This window comes from Myxocyprinus asiaticus, chromosome 9 (genome assembly GCF_019703515.2).
Source record: "Myxocyprinus asiaticus isolate MX2 ecotype Aquarium Trade chromosome 9, UBuf_Myxa_2, whole genome shotgun sequence".
NCBI lineage: Eukaryota > Metazoa > Chordata > Actinopteri > Cypriniformes > Catostomidae > Myxocyprinus > Myxocyprinus asiaticus.
The window spans coordinates 450,316-464,971 of NC_059352.1; the positions used below are offsets into that span (position 1 = coordinate 450,316).

At 39.4% G+C, this 14,656-nt stretch overlaps 1 protein-coding gene across 3 annotated transcripts in view; it reads right to left on the minus strand.

Annotated features, from left to right (window-relative positions):
- Positions 1 to 1,060: 1,060 nt before the first annotated feature.
- Positions 1,061 to 14,656, minus strand: part of zgc:65895 (uncharacterized protein LOC393546 homolog) — a 31,744-nt gene continuing 18,148 nt past the window's right edge. The window contains exons 1-3 of one of the 3 annotated variants that reach the window (XM_051706089.1): positions 11,418 to 11,693; positions 6,685 to 6,736; positions 1,069 to 3,590 (exon numbers count right to left, since the gene is read on the minus strand). In XM_051706089.1, the coding sequence (XP_051562049.1) occupies positions 3,351 to 3,590; positions 6,685 to 6,736; positions 11,418 to 11,527 (402 nt within the window). In that variant the 5' untranslated portion in view covers positions 11,528 to 11,693 and the 3' untranslated portion in view covers positions 1,069 to 3,350. Of the gene's footprint in view, positions 3,591 to 6,684; positions 6,737 to 6,862; positions 7,166 to 11,417; positions 11,694 to 14,656 lie in introns of those variants that run through there. The other 2 variants (XM_051706088.1, XM_051706087.1) reach the window with 2 other exon arrangements.

Below are 14,656 nucleotides of genomic sequence, written 5' to 3' on the forward strand. Positions count from 1 at the left end.
ACTGATCTCTGAATGGGGTGTGGTGGTGCGGTGGTTAACAAGTGTGCGACTGTCAAATATTAAAAACATCATGGCACCAGTTTACCTCTCAACTTTTATCCAGGAAAAGTAATTTTTACCTAATACACCAAATGAATTATTTTTTTTTTATTTATTTTGTGTGCAGTTTTACATGCTGTTTACATTTGAACTATTACACTCCTGCTTTGCTACATTTGACACAATTATCCTCCATAAAACATCCTCTTGTGTTAGTTATTAACTGGGGAGTCATCTCTGTTCAGATGAACTGTGTGAATGAAGAATAAAGAATCAAAACATCAGACGATCTCACTTTGATATTCAGAGTGTTTGAAGCGTGTTTGTCATGAGTTCACACACTGACACACTGACACAGTGTGAACATGTATCGATTATTAAAGCACACATGATAGACATCTGATTTAACATGTCATTTTTTATTCTTATTGTGTATTGTATGTTTGTATTCATTGCAGTGATTGTTTATGTCTAGTAACTATACATTATTCACAGCTATCAGTTTTTTCAAAGTTCTGCACACTGTATTTATTTTGGAGACTTGCATGTGAAATGTCCTTGTTATAACTGGTTAAAACTACATTTGTGTTACTTGTATGTTGTAGCCAGATTATATGACAGAATGCATGTGTGAGTGTGTGTGTGTGTGTGAGTGAGTATGTGTGTGAGTGTGGGTGTGTGAGTGAGTGTGTGTGTGAGTGAGTGTGTGTGAGTGAGTGTGTGTGAGTGAGTGTGTTTGTGTGTGTGTGTGTGAGTGAGTGAGTGAGTGTGAGTGAGTGAGTGTGTGTGTGTGAGTGTGTGTGTGATTGAGTGTGAGTGAGTGTGTGTGAGAGTGAGTGTGTGTGTGTGACTGAGTGAGTGTGTGTGAGTGCGTGTGTGAGTGAGTGTGAGTGTGTGTGAGTGTGAGTGTGTTTGTGTGTGAGTGAGTGTGTGTTTGTGTGTGAGTGAGTGAGTGTGAGTGTGTGTGTGTGTTTGCATGTATATATGAGTGAATGGAGATGGGGTATAATTCAAACATCTTTATTAAATGATTACTGAGCAAACAGCATTAACAGTAGCACCTGTAGAGTGAAACATGAGCTCTTCCTCTATTCTCCAGTCAGTTGTTTACTTCAGGAGAGAGTGTGTCGCCCTTATGACACTCCCAGCTGTAACAAGTGAAAGCGGATCTAATATTACCAACATCCAACAAAATGAAAAGGAAGGTACGTACATATAATAAATCTATATTACATTTCTGGATACTATAATATAATGGATTGTTAAATTAAATATAATAAAATAATGAATACAAATAACAAAATGAAACTATCCAAAACTTTCACCTTAAGGTTAATTACACCAATGGGTCATCAGTTCCACTTCAGTTTGACATTAATGGAGATGTTTGGGTGCTGGAATGTTATGGACCATGCGTGACACGGACGGGTTAAGCCATTACTCACCGTCTTTAGTATGTGAGCAGGGTCCGACTTGGGGTGGCATAGCTCATTTTTAGGGTGGCAGCTTCCACCCTGTGCCACCCTTCTAGCCCCGCCCCTAGTTTACTGCTGCTCACAGCAGCTGCACAATTCTGATGGAAGCCATGTTCATGGAGGGATTTCTGCTCACATGTGTTCCAGACTGACAAGGCCAGCAACATCTGTTGTCTTTGCAAAATAATGAAATCTAATTGAGCATTCATGTTATACAGTCTTTTGTTCCGCATATCCCAGCTAAGCTGGGGTCAGAGTGCGGGGTCAGCCATGATATAGCGCCCCTGGAGCAGATAGGATCAAGGGCCTTGCTCAGTGTAAATGGTAACGCTAAAGGGTCAGTGGTGACTCAGTGGTTACTGCCCAGAAGGTTAAGGGTTCAAGCCCCAGCACTGCCAAGATGTCATTGTACTAATACAATTTGAATATGAAGACAGTGTTTTTCTTTGTTTCACTGTTTAAATGTTTGTTTGTGGGTGAATTGAAAAAAAGGTCTGTTTGGTTGTTTTTAAGAGGACGCATGTGTGAAAAACCGGCAGCCTTTTGGCAGTTGAACATGTGAAAAATATTACCATATATTTTGTCTATCATAATCACAGGTCAAATTGCAATTGCAGTATTTTTCAAAATAATTACAATATGACTTTTTGACCAAATTGTGCAGCCCTACTGTAAGGCGGGCTTGCTTTCTACATCCGTCGGCTGTTCCAGTTCCCCTCATTAATTTGAATAGAAGTGGCCTGATAATCTTTGGGTTTGTTTACAGTCGTGACTACAACATGACTCAAATAACACTACAGGACATGAGTTTTCATTTCTGTTTCGTTTTATTAAAGTCAATGTGCAACTGTTTAGTGCAACTGTATGACATCACATTGAAGGAAACATGCACAAAATGGTACGGTCAGAACTGACACTTATTGGGGTCATAATGACCGACACATTGAGCAGTGATGTCGTGAGTGATGGACTGTAAGGCAAAGCTGATGATGAAAAGTCCCGTTCCAAGAACTTGATATGAGCAGAACTCTGATGATTCTGAGTGTTTGATTCATTCATCTGTTCACTGGACATCTGTTTGTCCAGATAACAAACACGCGCTCAGCTCTTCAGCGAAACATGTATTTGTACACAAAGAAAAATAGACCGTATGAATATATAGACCCTTTAGTGTGATTCCACTCTGAAACTTCATGACATAAAAGTAACTGTTCCACAGTCCATTCACTTTATATCCCACCTCATGAGTTTATACAAGTACACTATCAAGGGTTTAACACTGTGCCATAACTATTAACCCCTTCCCACATCATAAAGGGACACAGAAACTGGTTTCAATTCAGATTCTCTCGTTCCAGATGAGTTGCTCCCCATATTGTTGTCTTATTGATAAGTGTCCACTACAAAGTGCTCATTATTTTTAATGTCATACAGCTAGAGGAGAAAACAAACAACAAAAACAAAAGAAATAAAACCAGTAACAAAAATATCAAAGCATACTGAAACTTCATATGAGATATATATATATAAAAACAAACAAACAAACAGGAGAATGTGGCAACAGCAGCATGATTTCACATCACCGATTCCTGCTGATCGTGACAACACTTGAAATGAGGGTCCTGTTCGGTATGCGCGGTGTGATTGGTCAAGCCCAGATTGCACAGGAAGTCACATGTGTCCCACCATGTGTCCCACCCTGGTCAGTAGTGATTGTCTGAGGCAGGTAAAGCTCTGGTAAAGCATGTTTACTGTGTCAGAGACTCTTCACAGTATCGTTTAGTCTTCGTCAGGTTGTGTCTCGTCGTCCGGAGCGAGTCGCTCATGGAGAGGTAGTTAAGCGGTCGGGCCGGGACCCTGGCTCTGTGTGAAGGGTCCGGTCTGACCTCCAGAGGTCGGTGAGGCCGTCTGGACCTCCTGCTGGAACTGAGCGAGCTGTTCAGGGCTGGCCAGGTTCTTCAGTAGCGTGTTCTCCTGTTCCAGCTGAGAGTTCCTCTCAATCAGCTCCTTTATCTGCTCCTTCAACACCTCCACCTCCTCACGCACCGCATACATCAGGTGACTCTTCACCAGGTCCTATGAGAACATGACAGAACATGACTGAACACTGTTCGAAACAAAACCCATACCTCTTCTTTTGACCACTGACTTTTCCAGTCGCTTGTGATTACAAAGGATAGTTCACCCAAAAATACAACTTCCCTCATGATTACTCTACCATATGTTGTTCCAAGCCCATGGGAGTTTCTCTCTTCTGTGGAACGCAAAAGGAGATGTTAGGCCGAATGTTAGTCTCAGTCACCATTCACTTTCATTTGTCTTTTTTCCATATGATCAAAGTGAATGGTGACTGAGACTAACAGTTTGCCTAACATCACCTTATGGGTTTGCAAAAACATGAAGATTGAATTTTCTTTTGGGGTCAACTATTCCTTTAAAAGTTCAGTGCTCTCTAGTTTAAAGTTGACGAAATGCACAGAACATTAACAGATGAAATACTGAAAGAGGGGACTGCTAAATTAGTTATGATGTTTACTGAAAATAGATATGATAAAGATGATATTTTGAATATTATGCATGTATAGTATTAAAAATATATTATTTATTTTATGAAAGTTGATTTTTAATTCCACATTTCTGTATTTCTGAATCATTAATTAATTTCTGTGTGCTGTTCCATATTTAGTTTTCCTTCGCACAATATGCTAATGAGAGGATGTCAACAGTCAAACTATCCATTTTTGGAGTTTGTAGTTTCACATGGTGAAGAGAAGGTCAATAGCAGTAGTTTGGAGAATCAAAGCGAGATCATTTGCTAAAATTGACTGATTGAGAAAATTTGGTAATGTACTTATAGTCACTGTCAAGCGAAGCACTTTTACAACGATCAGCCAATGGTGTCATAAGGTCCGCCTTCTGATGTTTGATTGACATCCGCTCATTAGCATATTGCACGAAGGAAAAATAAACAGTACATACAGAAATAAATGATTAAAGAAATATAGAATTAAAAATCAACTTTCAATTTTACAATTCCTTTACATTTTATTTCATATTATTTGCATTAATGGATGCATTTATTTACTTAATTATTTGTATATGTCCTCGCACATTTAATTATTTATATATTTATGCATAAATAATGATTTATTTACTTATTTATATATGTATTTGTTTATTTATTATTTTGCAGGTTTCGTCCTCCAAATTTAGTTAAAATTTGAGTTATCATTTTTAACTACAGATACAAAAAAAATCCCTTTTCTTTTTCTGAGCGTGTTCTAGTTTTAGACGTGTTTATTCAGAGGATCTATGACCGTATAAGACTGAATGTTATCCTCATAACAAAACAACAACAGATAAAGTCCCCATTTTGACTGCTGCTTTTACAGGCAGAAGATAAGCTGCAAATTATATACAATTACAACGTATATTATAAGCCACTCGTGTTTCTAAACAAAATACAGATAAGCAATACAACACATTACACACAATACAATGCCCATCTAAACTCCACATACATCACCCACTGTAAACACACACAGTGTGCAGCGCATATGATCTCTGGTTTATGTGCACATAAAGGAACAGTATGTTCTTCTCCCAAAGGGTGGAGACGCTCATTTATAACGGGCATCCATCAGCGCCTAGGGTATGGCAAAAAAAACCTTCCCGAGAAGTTGCCAGCAGAGTGAGGCGAAGAATGGTGCAACCCGTTAAAACGATCGATATTAGCTCTTAAAAGGGTTCTCTACATGTGAAGTTACGAATGTTTTCCCTTTAAACATGCATTTCCCAAAATTAACTAAACATATTTTGTTATTATCACTGTACGATCAGTTCAGTACCATCTATTATTTTTACACAATCAATGCTTTGTTCATCAGAAGTACGTTTTCAGTGTTTTGTTTACACAGATATGTTTACCGTGTTGCAAGTGCACGATATAAAACATCTCAATTCCCTCTGAATTTAATTTGTAATTCAATCATGTGGCCACTTTGGTCCTGCACACAAATATGTGTCAGTAATTTATTGATTTATGCTATTGATTTGATCAAACATTCTTTTTTCCTTTCATCTATTTTATGCCATAATTTTAAACTATATATTATTATATACCAGATAAAAAAAAAAATAAGCCTATGTAGCTTAATTGATACAAGTAGACCTTTATAATTATGTTCTATTTATATATAAATAAAATTACAATTTAAACTATCATGGTCACATTGTATATGTCTGAATAAAGTGTAAGACATTAACTGCATTAAATTGTATGAGGTGTAAATCTGCGATTGTCCAGCAGGTGTCTGCATAAGTCAGATATGTCCTTACTCCACAACACTAGATCTATGACTATTTTCAAGTACTTAAATTACGATTCTTTTGGGAACAGCCCATCGTATGGTCGTTTCTATGATATAATTGGGTTTAGAATGCTTTGGGGAAACGAGGCCGACGCAGACCGAAGTGACGAGTAAACTGCATCTTAATGAGGCATATATTTTCCCGGCTTTGTCTGCATGCTAGGATACAACTGCCATCCTCTGCCATACGCAAATGCCACCCCTGGCATCTCCCAATTTGGAATGCCCAATTCCCACTACTTAGTAGGTCCTCGTGGTGGCACGGTTACTCACCTCAATCCGGGTGGTGGAGGACAAGTCTCAGTTGCCTCCGCTTCTGAGACCGTCAATCCGTGCATCTTATCACGTGACTCGTTGTGCATGACACCGCGGAGACTCACAGCATGTGGAGGCTCATGCTACTCTCCACGATCCACACACAACTTACCACACGCCCCATTGAGAGCGAGAACCACTAATCACGACCACGAGGAGGTTACCCCATGTGACTCTACCCTCCCTAGCAACCGGGCCAATTTGGTTGCTTAGGAGTCCAGGGGTGACAGTCAGGATCAATACTCACTGAGCTCCCCAGGCCCCAGACCAGTGTTATTAAATAGGCCATGATGAGCTACAACAATATCTCACTGTTGAATCTTTCATTTGATTCAAAACATGTCATGAAACACAATGTACACATGTCACATCATCATCATCATCATCATCATCACGTATGCTTATGTAAAATGATGTTCACGATCAGTGAGCACAAAGTTCATAATGTTGATTATAATAAAGATGATTTTATTGCACAAACTCACCATGGCTTGCTCGATTTTGTTGTCTATGGCGACCACACTGGCTCCTGATGAACTGTGAAGAGAAGAAACACAATTCATTCATTCATTCATCCGTGATTAATCACATTGAGCAACATCGACTAGTCCAGATCACGATATGATCTTTCATAATAACCTGCTTGATTTCCTGAATATTCACCTTTTGTCGATCGTAACGGGTGAAGAACTCTCAGCGCCCAAAACCGACGACAGAAACGAGATGGAAAAATTCCTCAGTTGACAAACACCGACATCCATCGCCACCGAGTGACACGGAGAATTCATTCTATTCCGCCCATAAAACAGACCGAATACAGCTGAAATCAGTGTGCACAAACAGAAATGTACAAATCGAGTCACATTCTCAATCCAGAGTTATCTGGCCAGTGATGTGCCGATCACACCTGCTCGACACAAAGACGCTCTGAATGAGACTACAGTACAGAGAGCTGCAGCCGCGGAGAGATTTGCATAATAAAAGAGGGCTCAGCGCACGCCGGCACGCCATTGGCTGAGATAGTGGGAGATTTGAATAATCCGTGCCGCGCCCCGCCCCCACCTGCTGCTGCTTATGTGTGATCATAACATGTGGGCCGAACAAAACCGACACGAGAGGCCGTTTACCGAACTGTCTGCTAACAGAATCGATGTTGTATCTAAAATATTGCAACTTTACATTATCTACAAAAAAAAACAAACAAAAAAAAAAATATAACAATCTATAATGATTTCACATGTGCAATAACTCTAATGATGTCGGTTTGGCTATACAAACTACAAGAGGCCACAAGACATGTACAAATAATGATAAAACACCACAGAATAATTAAACCCTGAGATAATAATGAAGGTGTAATAAACAGGCGTTGTGTGTTTATGTAAGCAGTGAGAATGAGCAGAACGGCGCCATCTGTCGGTCAATAGATGAAGCACAGCATCAGTTCTCGAGCACGTGTAGTGATCATGTCTCACTGTTCAGTTTCATTCAAGACCAAAAAACACTTTTTACTAGCAGAACAGGCATGTACACAAATATCAAGCAAATGTGTTCAGTATTTTACAAATTCACGGTCTTCAATACTTTGGCTATATATATATATCAGCGGAAAGAGATTTTTTCAGCTTAATTATAATACTGAAGATTATTAAAGGGATAGTTCACCCAAAAATGAAAATTCAGTCATTGTTTACTCATCCCTGTTTTGTTATAACCCTATATGACTTTCTTTCTTTCTTTTTCTGAACACAAAGGGAGAAATTGTGAATAAATGTTGTGCTCAGTGATGTCATACAATGGCAGTTTATGGTGAACACCTCTTCAAGCTTCAAAAGAATACAAAAGTATAATTCAGAAGTCTAATAAATTATTCATGAGACTCATGATTGTTATGAAAGCATACGATAAGATTTGGTGAGAAACAAACTGAAATCTAATGTACTATTTAGTGAAAATGTTCACTGACCATTATCTCCTGTGTGCGTTCATGATAGGACACGAGAGCAACAGTTCACGCAGACCCCTCATGACATTGGGGCGTTCAAGCGAAAACTCGTTTTGTTTATCTAAAAACAGGTCCTCCACAGTGATAGTGACAACAGAACACAACACAGCTGCACAAAACAGAGAACAGAACTTACTAAACATGTCTGAAGAGTTTGTAGTCCAAGAATTGATGCATTTCTATGCCCAGCCTTATTGTTTGAGAATTTTTGGACCGATGTCAGTTCAGTTTTGGCACGATGCCAAAAAATAGAAAATAAGTGATGGACAGAATGTACCGTCACTCGTCACTGCCGATTAGGACAAAAACTCTGATTAACATAGAAAATATACCTTTTATCATGTGTCGTTTGCCGTCAGGTTAGGACACAGTGTGACTGTAGCCTCATCTATGTTTCTGTTTGATTTCTGAGTACTCTGTTAAAAAAATAAGTCTGGGTACAAACCAATCAGTTATATTTTGCATCGTATGCCATTGTTTGAGCAAAATTACGTTTATGAATTTATAGCTGTCATGGAGTTACATCACAACTGTAAAATTTCCAGCTATCGCTGCAAATTTAAAAACTAGTTTTATTTATTTTTTTAAAGTAAAGAAAATTTAATGATTAATGAAACAAAAAACATTTACTGAAACATTTAAATATTATTTTTGGCACATACAGTATAAATGCCATTATAAATAGCTAAAAATTAAAAAGTATGTTTTTTTTTTGCGGTCGGTCCAGTGAAAATGGTGGCAGATCAAGTAAAAATCTCAACTAGTAGCCTGACCGGACCAGCAGGAAAAAAAACCTTACTGCTGAGCCTTGAATAATATGAAATGATTTTGTTTAATCTAACAAACTGACTAGTCGATTAGTGGGGTTGACAACTAACATTAATATCTTTAGTGATGATGGTTTCAATGGGAGATGCAATTCTCAAATTAATTGAGAGACGCAACTTCTTAGAGAGTGTTTATGTGTGATATTAACGTGAATAACAGCACAGTAAAACTGCAAGAAGTTTTGTCACTATAATATTTTATGTTTAGTCTTTTTATGCACTGTTGTTACAGGAAAGCACCACATCAACAATAGATTTCACTGTCGGGACGTTAAATCCTCTGCTGTGAGTAATATACCCGTATTTGTGAGGTGTTGTGGAGATTAAAGTCTTTTGCTGAATCTGTCTGAAACTGCTTAAATAAATAATTGCAGTAAAAAGGTTTAAACTGCTTTATGTCATGAACTAGATGTGTACTCCGCAATATTACCTTGCAGTTCTGCGCTTTTCCTGAAACACTCCGGTTACCTTTAACACCTCGTCCTAACCAGATGTGATAAGATGCCAGCGACAAGCTATCTGTCTGTCTACACCAGACACGACACAGCGATATTCGTACTCTAAAATTACGATAATTAACATAAAAATTTAGAAAACAGAGCAACTGGGGGCCTGGGTATCTCAGCGAGTGTTGACGCTGACTATCACCCCTGGAGTCGTGAGTTTGAATCCAGGGTGTGCTGAGTGACTCCAGCCAGGTCTCCTAAGCAACCAAATTGGCCCGGTTGCTAGGGAGGGTAGAGTCATATGGGGTAACCTCCTCGTGATCACTATAATGTGGTTCTCGCTCTCGGTGGGGCGTGTGGTGAGTTGTGTGTGGATGCCGCGGAGAATAGTGTGAAGCCTCCACACGCACTACGTCTCCGCAGTAACGCGCTCAACAAGCCACGTGATAAGATGCGCGGATTGACGGTCTCAGACGCGGAGGCAACTGAGATTCGTCCTCCTTCACCCGGATTGAGGCGAGTCACAACACCACCACGAGGACTTAGAGCGCATTGGGAATTGGGTGTTCCAAACTGGGGAGAAAATAAAAAAAAAAGAAAAGAAAACAGAGCAATCACAGACAAAACAGTTTGCTCACTGAACGCAACTCATTTTCTCACTTAAGCTCCATATGGGCATTCGCTTTCTACGGAAAACCCCAAGGGGATAAATACACAACCACACATACACTGGGCAAAGTTACTTAATGTAGTCTGTTACGATTGTTTATGTTCACGCAGTACTCCTGTTGTTATTTCGCCGATCTCCATGTGACACGGAAGTGGAGAGAAAGTTGGAGTGAGCCGGGATGTCTCCCCACTGCCATTCTGAATCTGAACCGGGGGGTGTGTGTGTGTGTGTGTGTGTGTGTGTGTGACACCAGCTGAAGAGAACGAGACCTCAAGCACAATATTCGGTAGGTGTGTGACACCCTCTGCCAAAATCAAGTTGTTCTGAACCGGCTAGTGAGATGCCGGCTTTAATATACTGTAATAAGAATAATTTTAGACCCATTTGTTGAGTGTGCTGCCTGCTGCGATGCCACAGAAATAGAAACCATTTCAAAAATAGAAAGCCCTGTCGCTGTCACGTGTCACGGCTGGTTAGGACAAAAACTCTGATTAACAAAAGATAGCTTATTCCGTGTCGCGGCACGTCTGGTTTGGACACGGTGTAAGGATGCGCATAAGCAGTTTTATGCCGCTCTGTATTGGAACCTGTCTTCTTACTTTGATAGTTTTGTGCAATTAAATGTTAGTTAGTTATTTGTTGAATATCCATAAGTCATCATGTTGAAGTGCTGCACTTTGCGTCCGTATATCCCTCTAAAACGCAAAATTATACTTTTCTGCAACCCACGGACTCGTCAATTATGAAAATTGGCAGTTTTGCACATCTCTAGTTAAATGGAGTAAATTTATCTGAAAAAACATACCCATTTTAATATTATAATTCTTTAGCTTTATATTTTTTCTATCATGTTAGTACACACAAATTTTTCAGACGCACAGTTTAGCTGAAGCTGACATTCATTACAAGCAGGTGACAAATACAAGACTTTTTGAATATTCTGGATACTTAAAAACAATCACTCCACTTTTTAATATCAGAATCCACTAATAAGTTAATAATTTATGCCATGAACACAGATCATGAGTACAAAATGTTCCTAGAGATGCATCTGAAAGTATAAGACAAGTTTGAGGATCAGAAAGACTCTTGATAATCAGTGAAGTCTGTTTCATTTTGACCCAGTTTCCCATTAGCCCAGAAACGCACATGTGCACGCACACACACACACACACACGCACACACGCACACACACACACACACGCACACACACGCACACACACGCACACCCCAACAACAACGAGTCGTTCAGTGCCGGACTGTGTTTTACCTGTGATGCTGCAGTTCCCAGTACAGCAGTCTAAAATTCATCATCTTTTTAGGGCCTTTTGGTTCCAGCAGCCCCGTCTCTCTCATCGAGGCGTCAATCAAATGCTCCATGCAAATGAGGAAACCACCAGCCACCCGAAAAACACTCCCTGATGTCCACCGTGACTCCTCTCACACACACACACACACACACACACACACACACACACACACAACACCCCGTTACAGGACGCCACATGAAAAGGTGTGTGTATGAGGGGTTACTCTCTTTCAAAGCTCATCACACAAACACACTGTCAACAGAGGAGGTGAAGCTGTGATGTCACTGCTGTCACATGACCAGCTACTGTTACATAAACCACTGAAGATTAAAACTGTCGGCCAATCAGGTGTTCCAGTTTGGACCACACACCATATCCAAGACCCCACCTCCTCATTATCATATCATCTATATTTAATTCACAATAAATCATGTTATCATTTATTTTCTGCATGAACTAGTAAATAGTGAGTATTTCTCTGGATGTCTTGTCTGGTCGCATCAGCTCATGGTAACGCACACACAGCATGAGTCCAGCGTACACATCTATAGAACAAAGACACAGCTGGGCACGTGCGTGGGCATCTGAACGAGTTACAGGAAACAAGAACAAGAGAGATGGCATGCGTGCACACGCACAGCCAAACATACAGAAGCCAAACCTCCTGAAGATGTGGCACGAGTCTGTGACGAAAGGAAGTCTTTTAATGCATACTGAGAAAGATGCACAACAAAGAGGACAGTAATGCATGTAAAAGAGCTGCTGCCCATAATCCCCTTCACCAGCATCCTCACTAACATGCGAGAGCAGCGCATCTGTCAGTGCATCAACACTGGAAATATTTGCATTCTTGTCTGAATGTTGCGTAACAACAGTAAAAGTCTTTAGGATGTGCGAAAACTGGTCAATGTAAATACAGTCAACACAGTTTTAGTTCAGTACTGAATCAATGCAGATAAAACTATGTTCTGATGAGCTACGAGGATGTGCAGTCCGGTCCAAAAGTCTGACAACATATTATTGGATTTTCAACAATGAAGTAAAAAGGAAAAAGGTTATTTCATGTCAAATAAACCACATTTCAGAAACTTCCCCGGCTTACATTTTTGATTTTGTTCATACTTTATCTGTAAAAAGATAAATAAATGACGATGAAAGCCAAAATATTAATGGTCATGATTTAAAATTGACTGAGTAGTCCATTATTTAGTACATTGAGGTCAAAATGAAAATTTTCACCTGTGATTTTGAAGCAAAACTAAAGGGCAAAAAAATAACCTTAGAAAGGTGTCAGCATCATTATTTTATTTTTACACAGAGATTGGTAGATCTATTACTAAAATCAGTTGAATTCAGCATCTCTTGTTGCATTATATGCCAATAGTGCGAGTCCAAAAATGGAGAAAGGAACTTTTTTTGTGTTGTTTTTCCTATAACTCCAGAAGTATTAAAGATATCCCAAGATCTTTTTAGATACTGCTTCACAACAAACTTTCATTTTTGTATATTAATTTTCAAGGCCCTATATGGTTAAATACCAGAGATATGCAGCTCTCAATGTGGCTCCATCTGAAAACCCATTTTCTTTTTTCCCCCAATTTGGAATGCCCAATTCCCTATGCACTTTTAAGTCCTCGTGGTCACGTAGTGATTCGCCTCAATCCCAGTTGCCTCCGTGTCTGAAACGCCAACCCGCGCATCTTATCACATGACTTGTTAAGTGCGTTGCCATGGAGACATAGTGTGTGTGGAGGCTTCACGCCATCCACCGCGGCATCCACGCTCAACTCACCACACACCCCACCGAGAACAAACCACATTATAGCGACCACGAGGAGGTTACTCTAACCTCCCTAGCAACCGGGCCAATTTGGTTGCTTAGAAGACCTGACTGGAGTCACTCAGCACACCCTGGATTCGAACTCACGACTCCAGGTGTGATAGCCAGCGTCTTTTACCACTGAGCTACCCAGGCCCCCTTGAATACCCATTTTCAATGGTCAAAAACCAAATATTGGTCACATGGTATGAAGCTAGCTTTCCTGTCCAACAAAACAAAGGTCAGAATTAAAAATGATGCTGAATCAAGACATATTCCTTTATTCACATTAAAACAATAATGTCAAAATCCTGATCTAGAAATACACCATTATTAAGAATAAGAGACATGTGGCTCTTCATCTTGCAATTCATATTCGGCACTATTTCAAGGTGACTAATCAAATGTGAGTTAATGAGTGTCATTGATCATGTCAACTCTTTGTACAGACGGTCAGATTAAATCTTTCTGGAAAATTCTCAAATCATGATCATCAGGTTTCATGTTGGCTCCAGTACATGCAATCATTAAAGCAAAAGGTAATGAAAATAATAAAATAGAAGTGCCAATTAGAAGTATTTTCACTTGTTGTCTCAGACTTTTGCACTGTATAAATTCCATGAGAGAGTCAATCGCATCAAACAGATCTGTGTGGGTCAAGAGAACGAGATGTTTATTGTGTGTTTCTCTGAAGGGTTTTCTGCTATTTCAACAGAGTAAACAGGTGAAATTTACTGTACAAGAGAATCTTTAGTCAAATATTTCTCTGTCCATCAGTACACACACACACACTCAGATTGTATCCACACTCGACAGTTTCCACCAATCACAGTGCAGATTGACTATAACGACTCAACAGCAACAAAGCAAACCACACCTTTCATTAAGACAATGAGAGCGCCTGATACTAATTCATTCTGCATCAGTAATTGTATGACCATACAGTGTGTGTGTGTGTGCGTATGCATAACCTACATATTACAAAACCATCAGTGATGAAACGGATCACTTCATAAACAACAACAAACTTTTTCTCGTTAAGGCAAAATAATCATTTCACAAATTAGAAAAAAGTAAATAAATAAATTTGTGCACACTGATATTGATAAAAAAAAAAAATGTTTCCAACAATGCAATATTTTCACAACCAAAAAGCACTAAAATACAATTTGGATGATTAATATCAGATCAAATTTACTCTTTGTTCTCTATGTTTGTTGCAGTGTGTCCAGCACATGTACACAACTGTGTGTTGAAGGCAGACAGGTGTTATATAACCTGCACAAAGCCTGATAATTCCAGCTGAAGGAGCACATGTTGACATCTACAGGAACTTCATTTAACAGAGAGGAAACAAACACACACACACACTATGGCAAG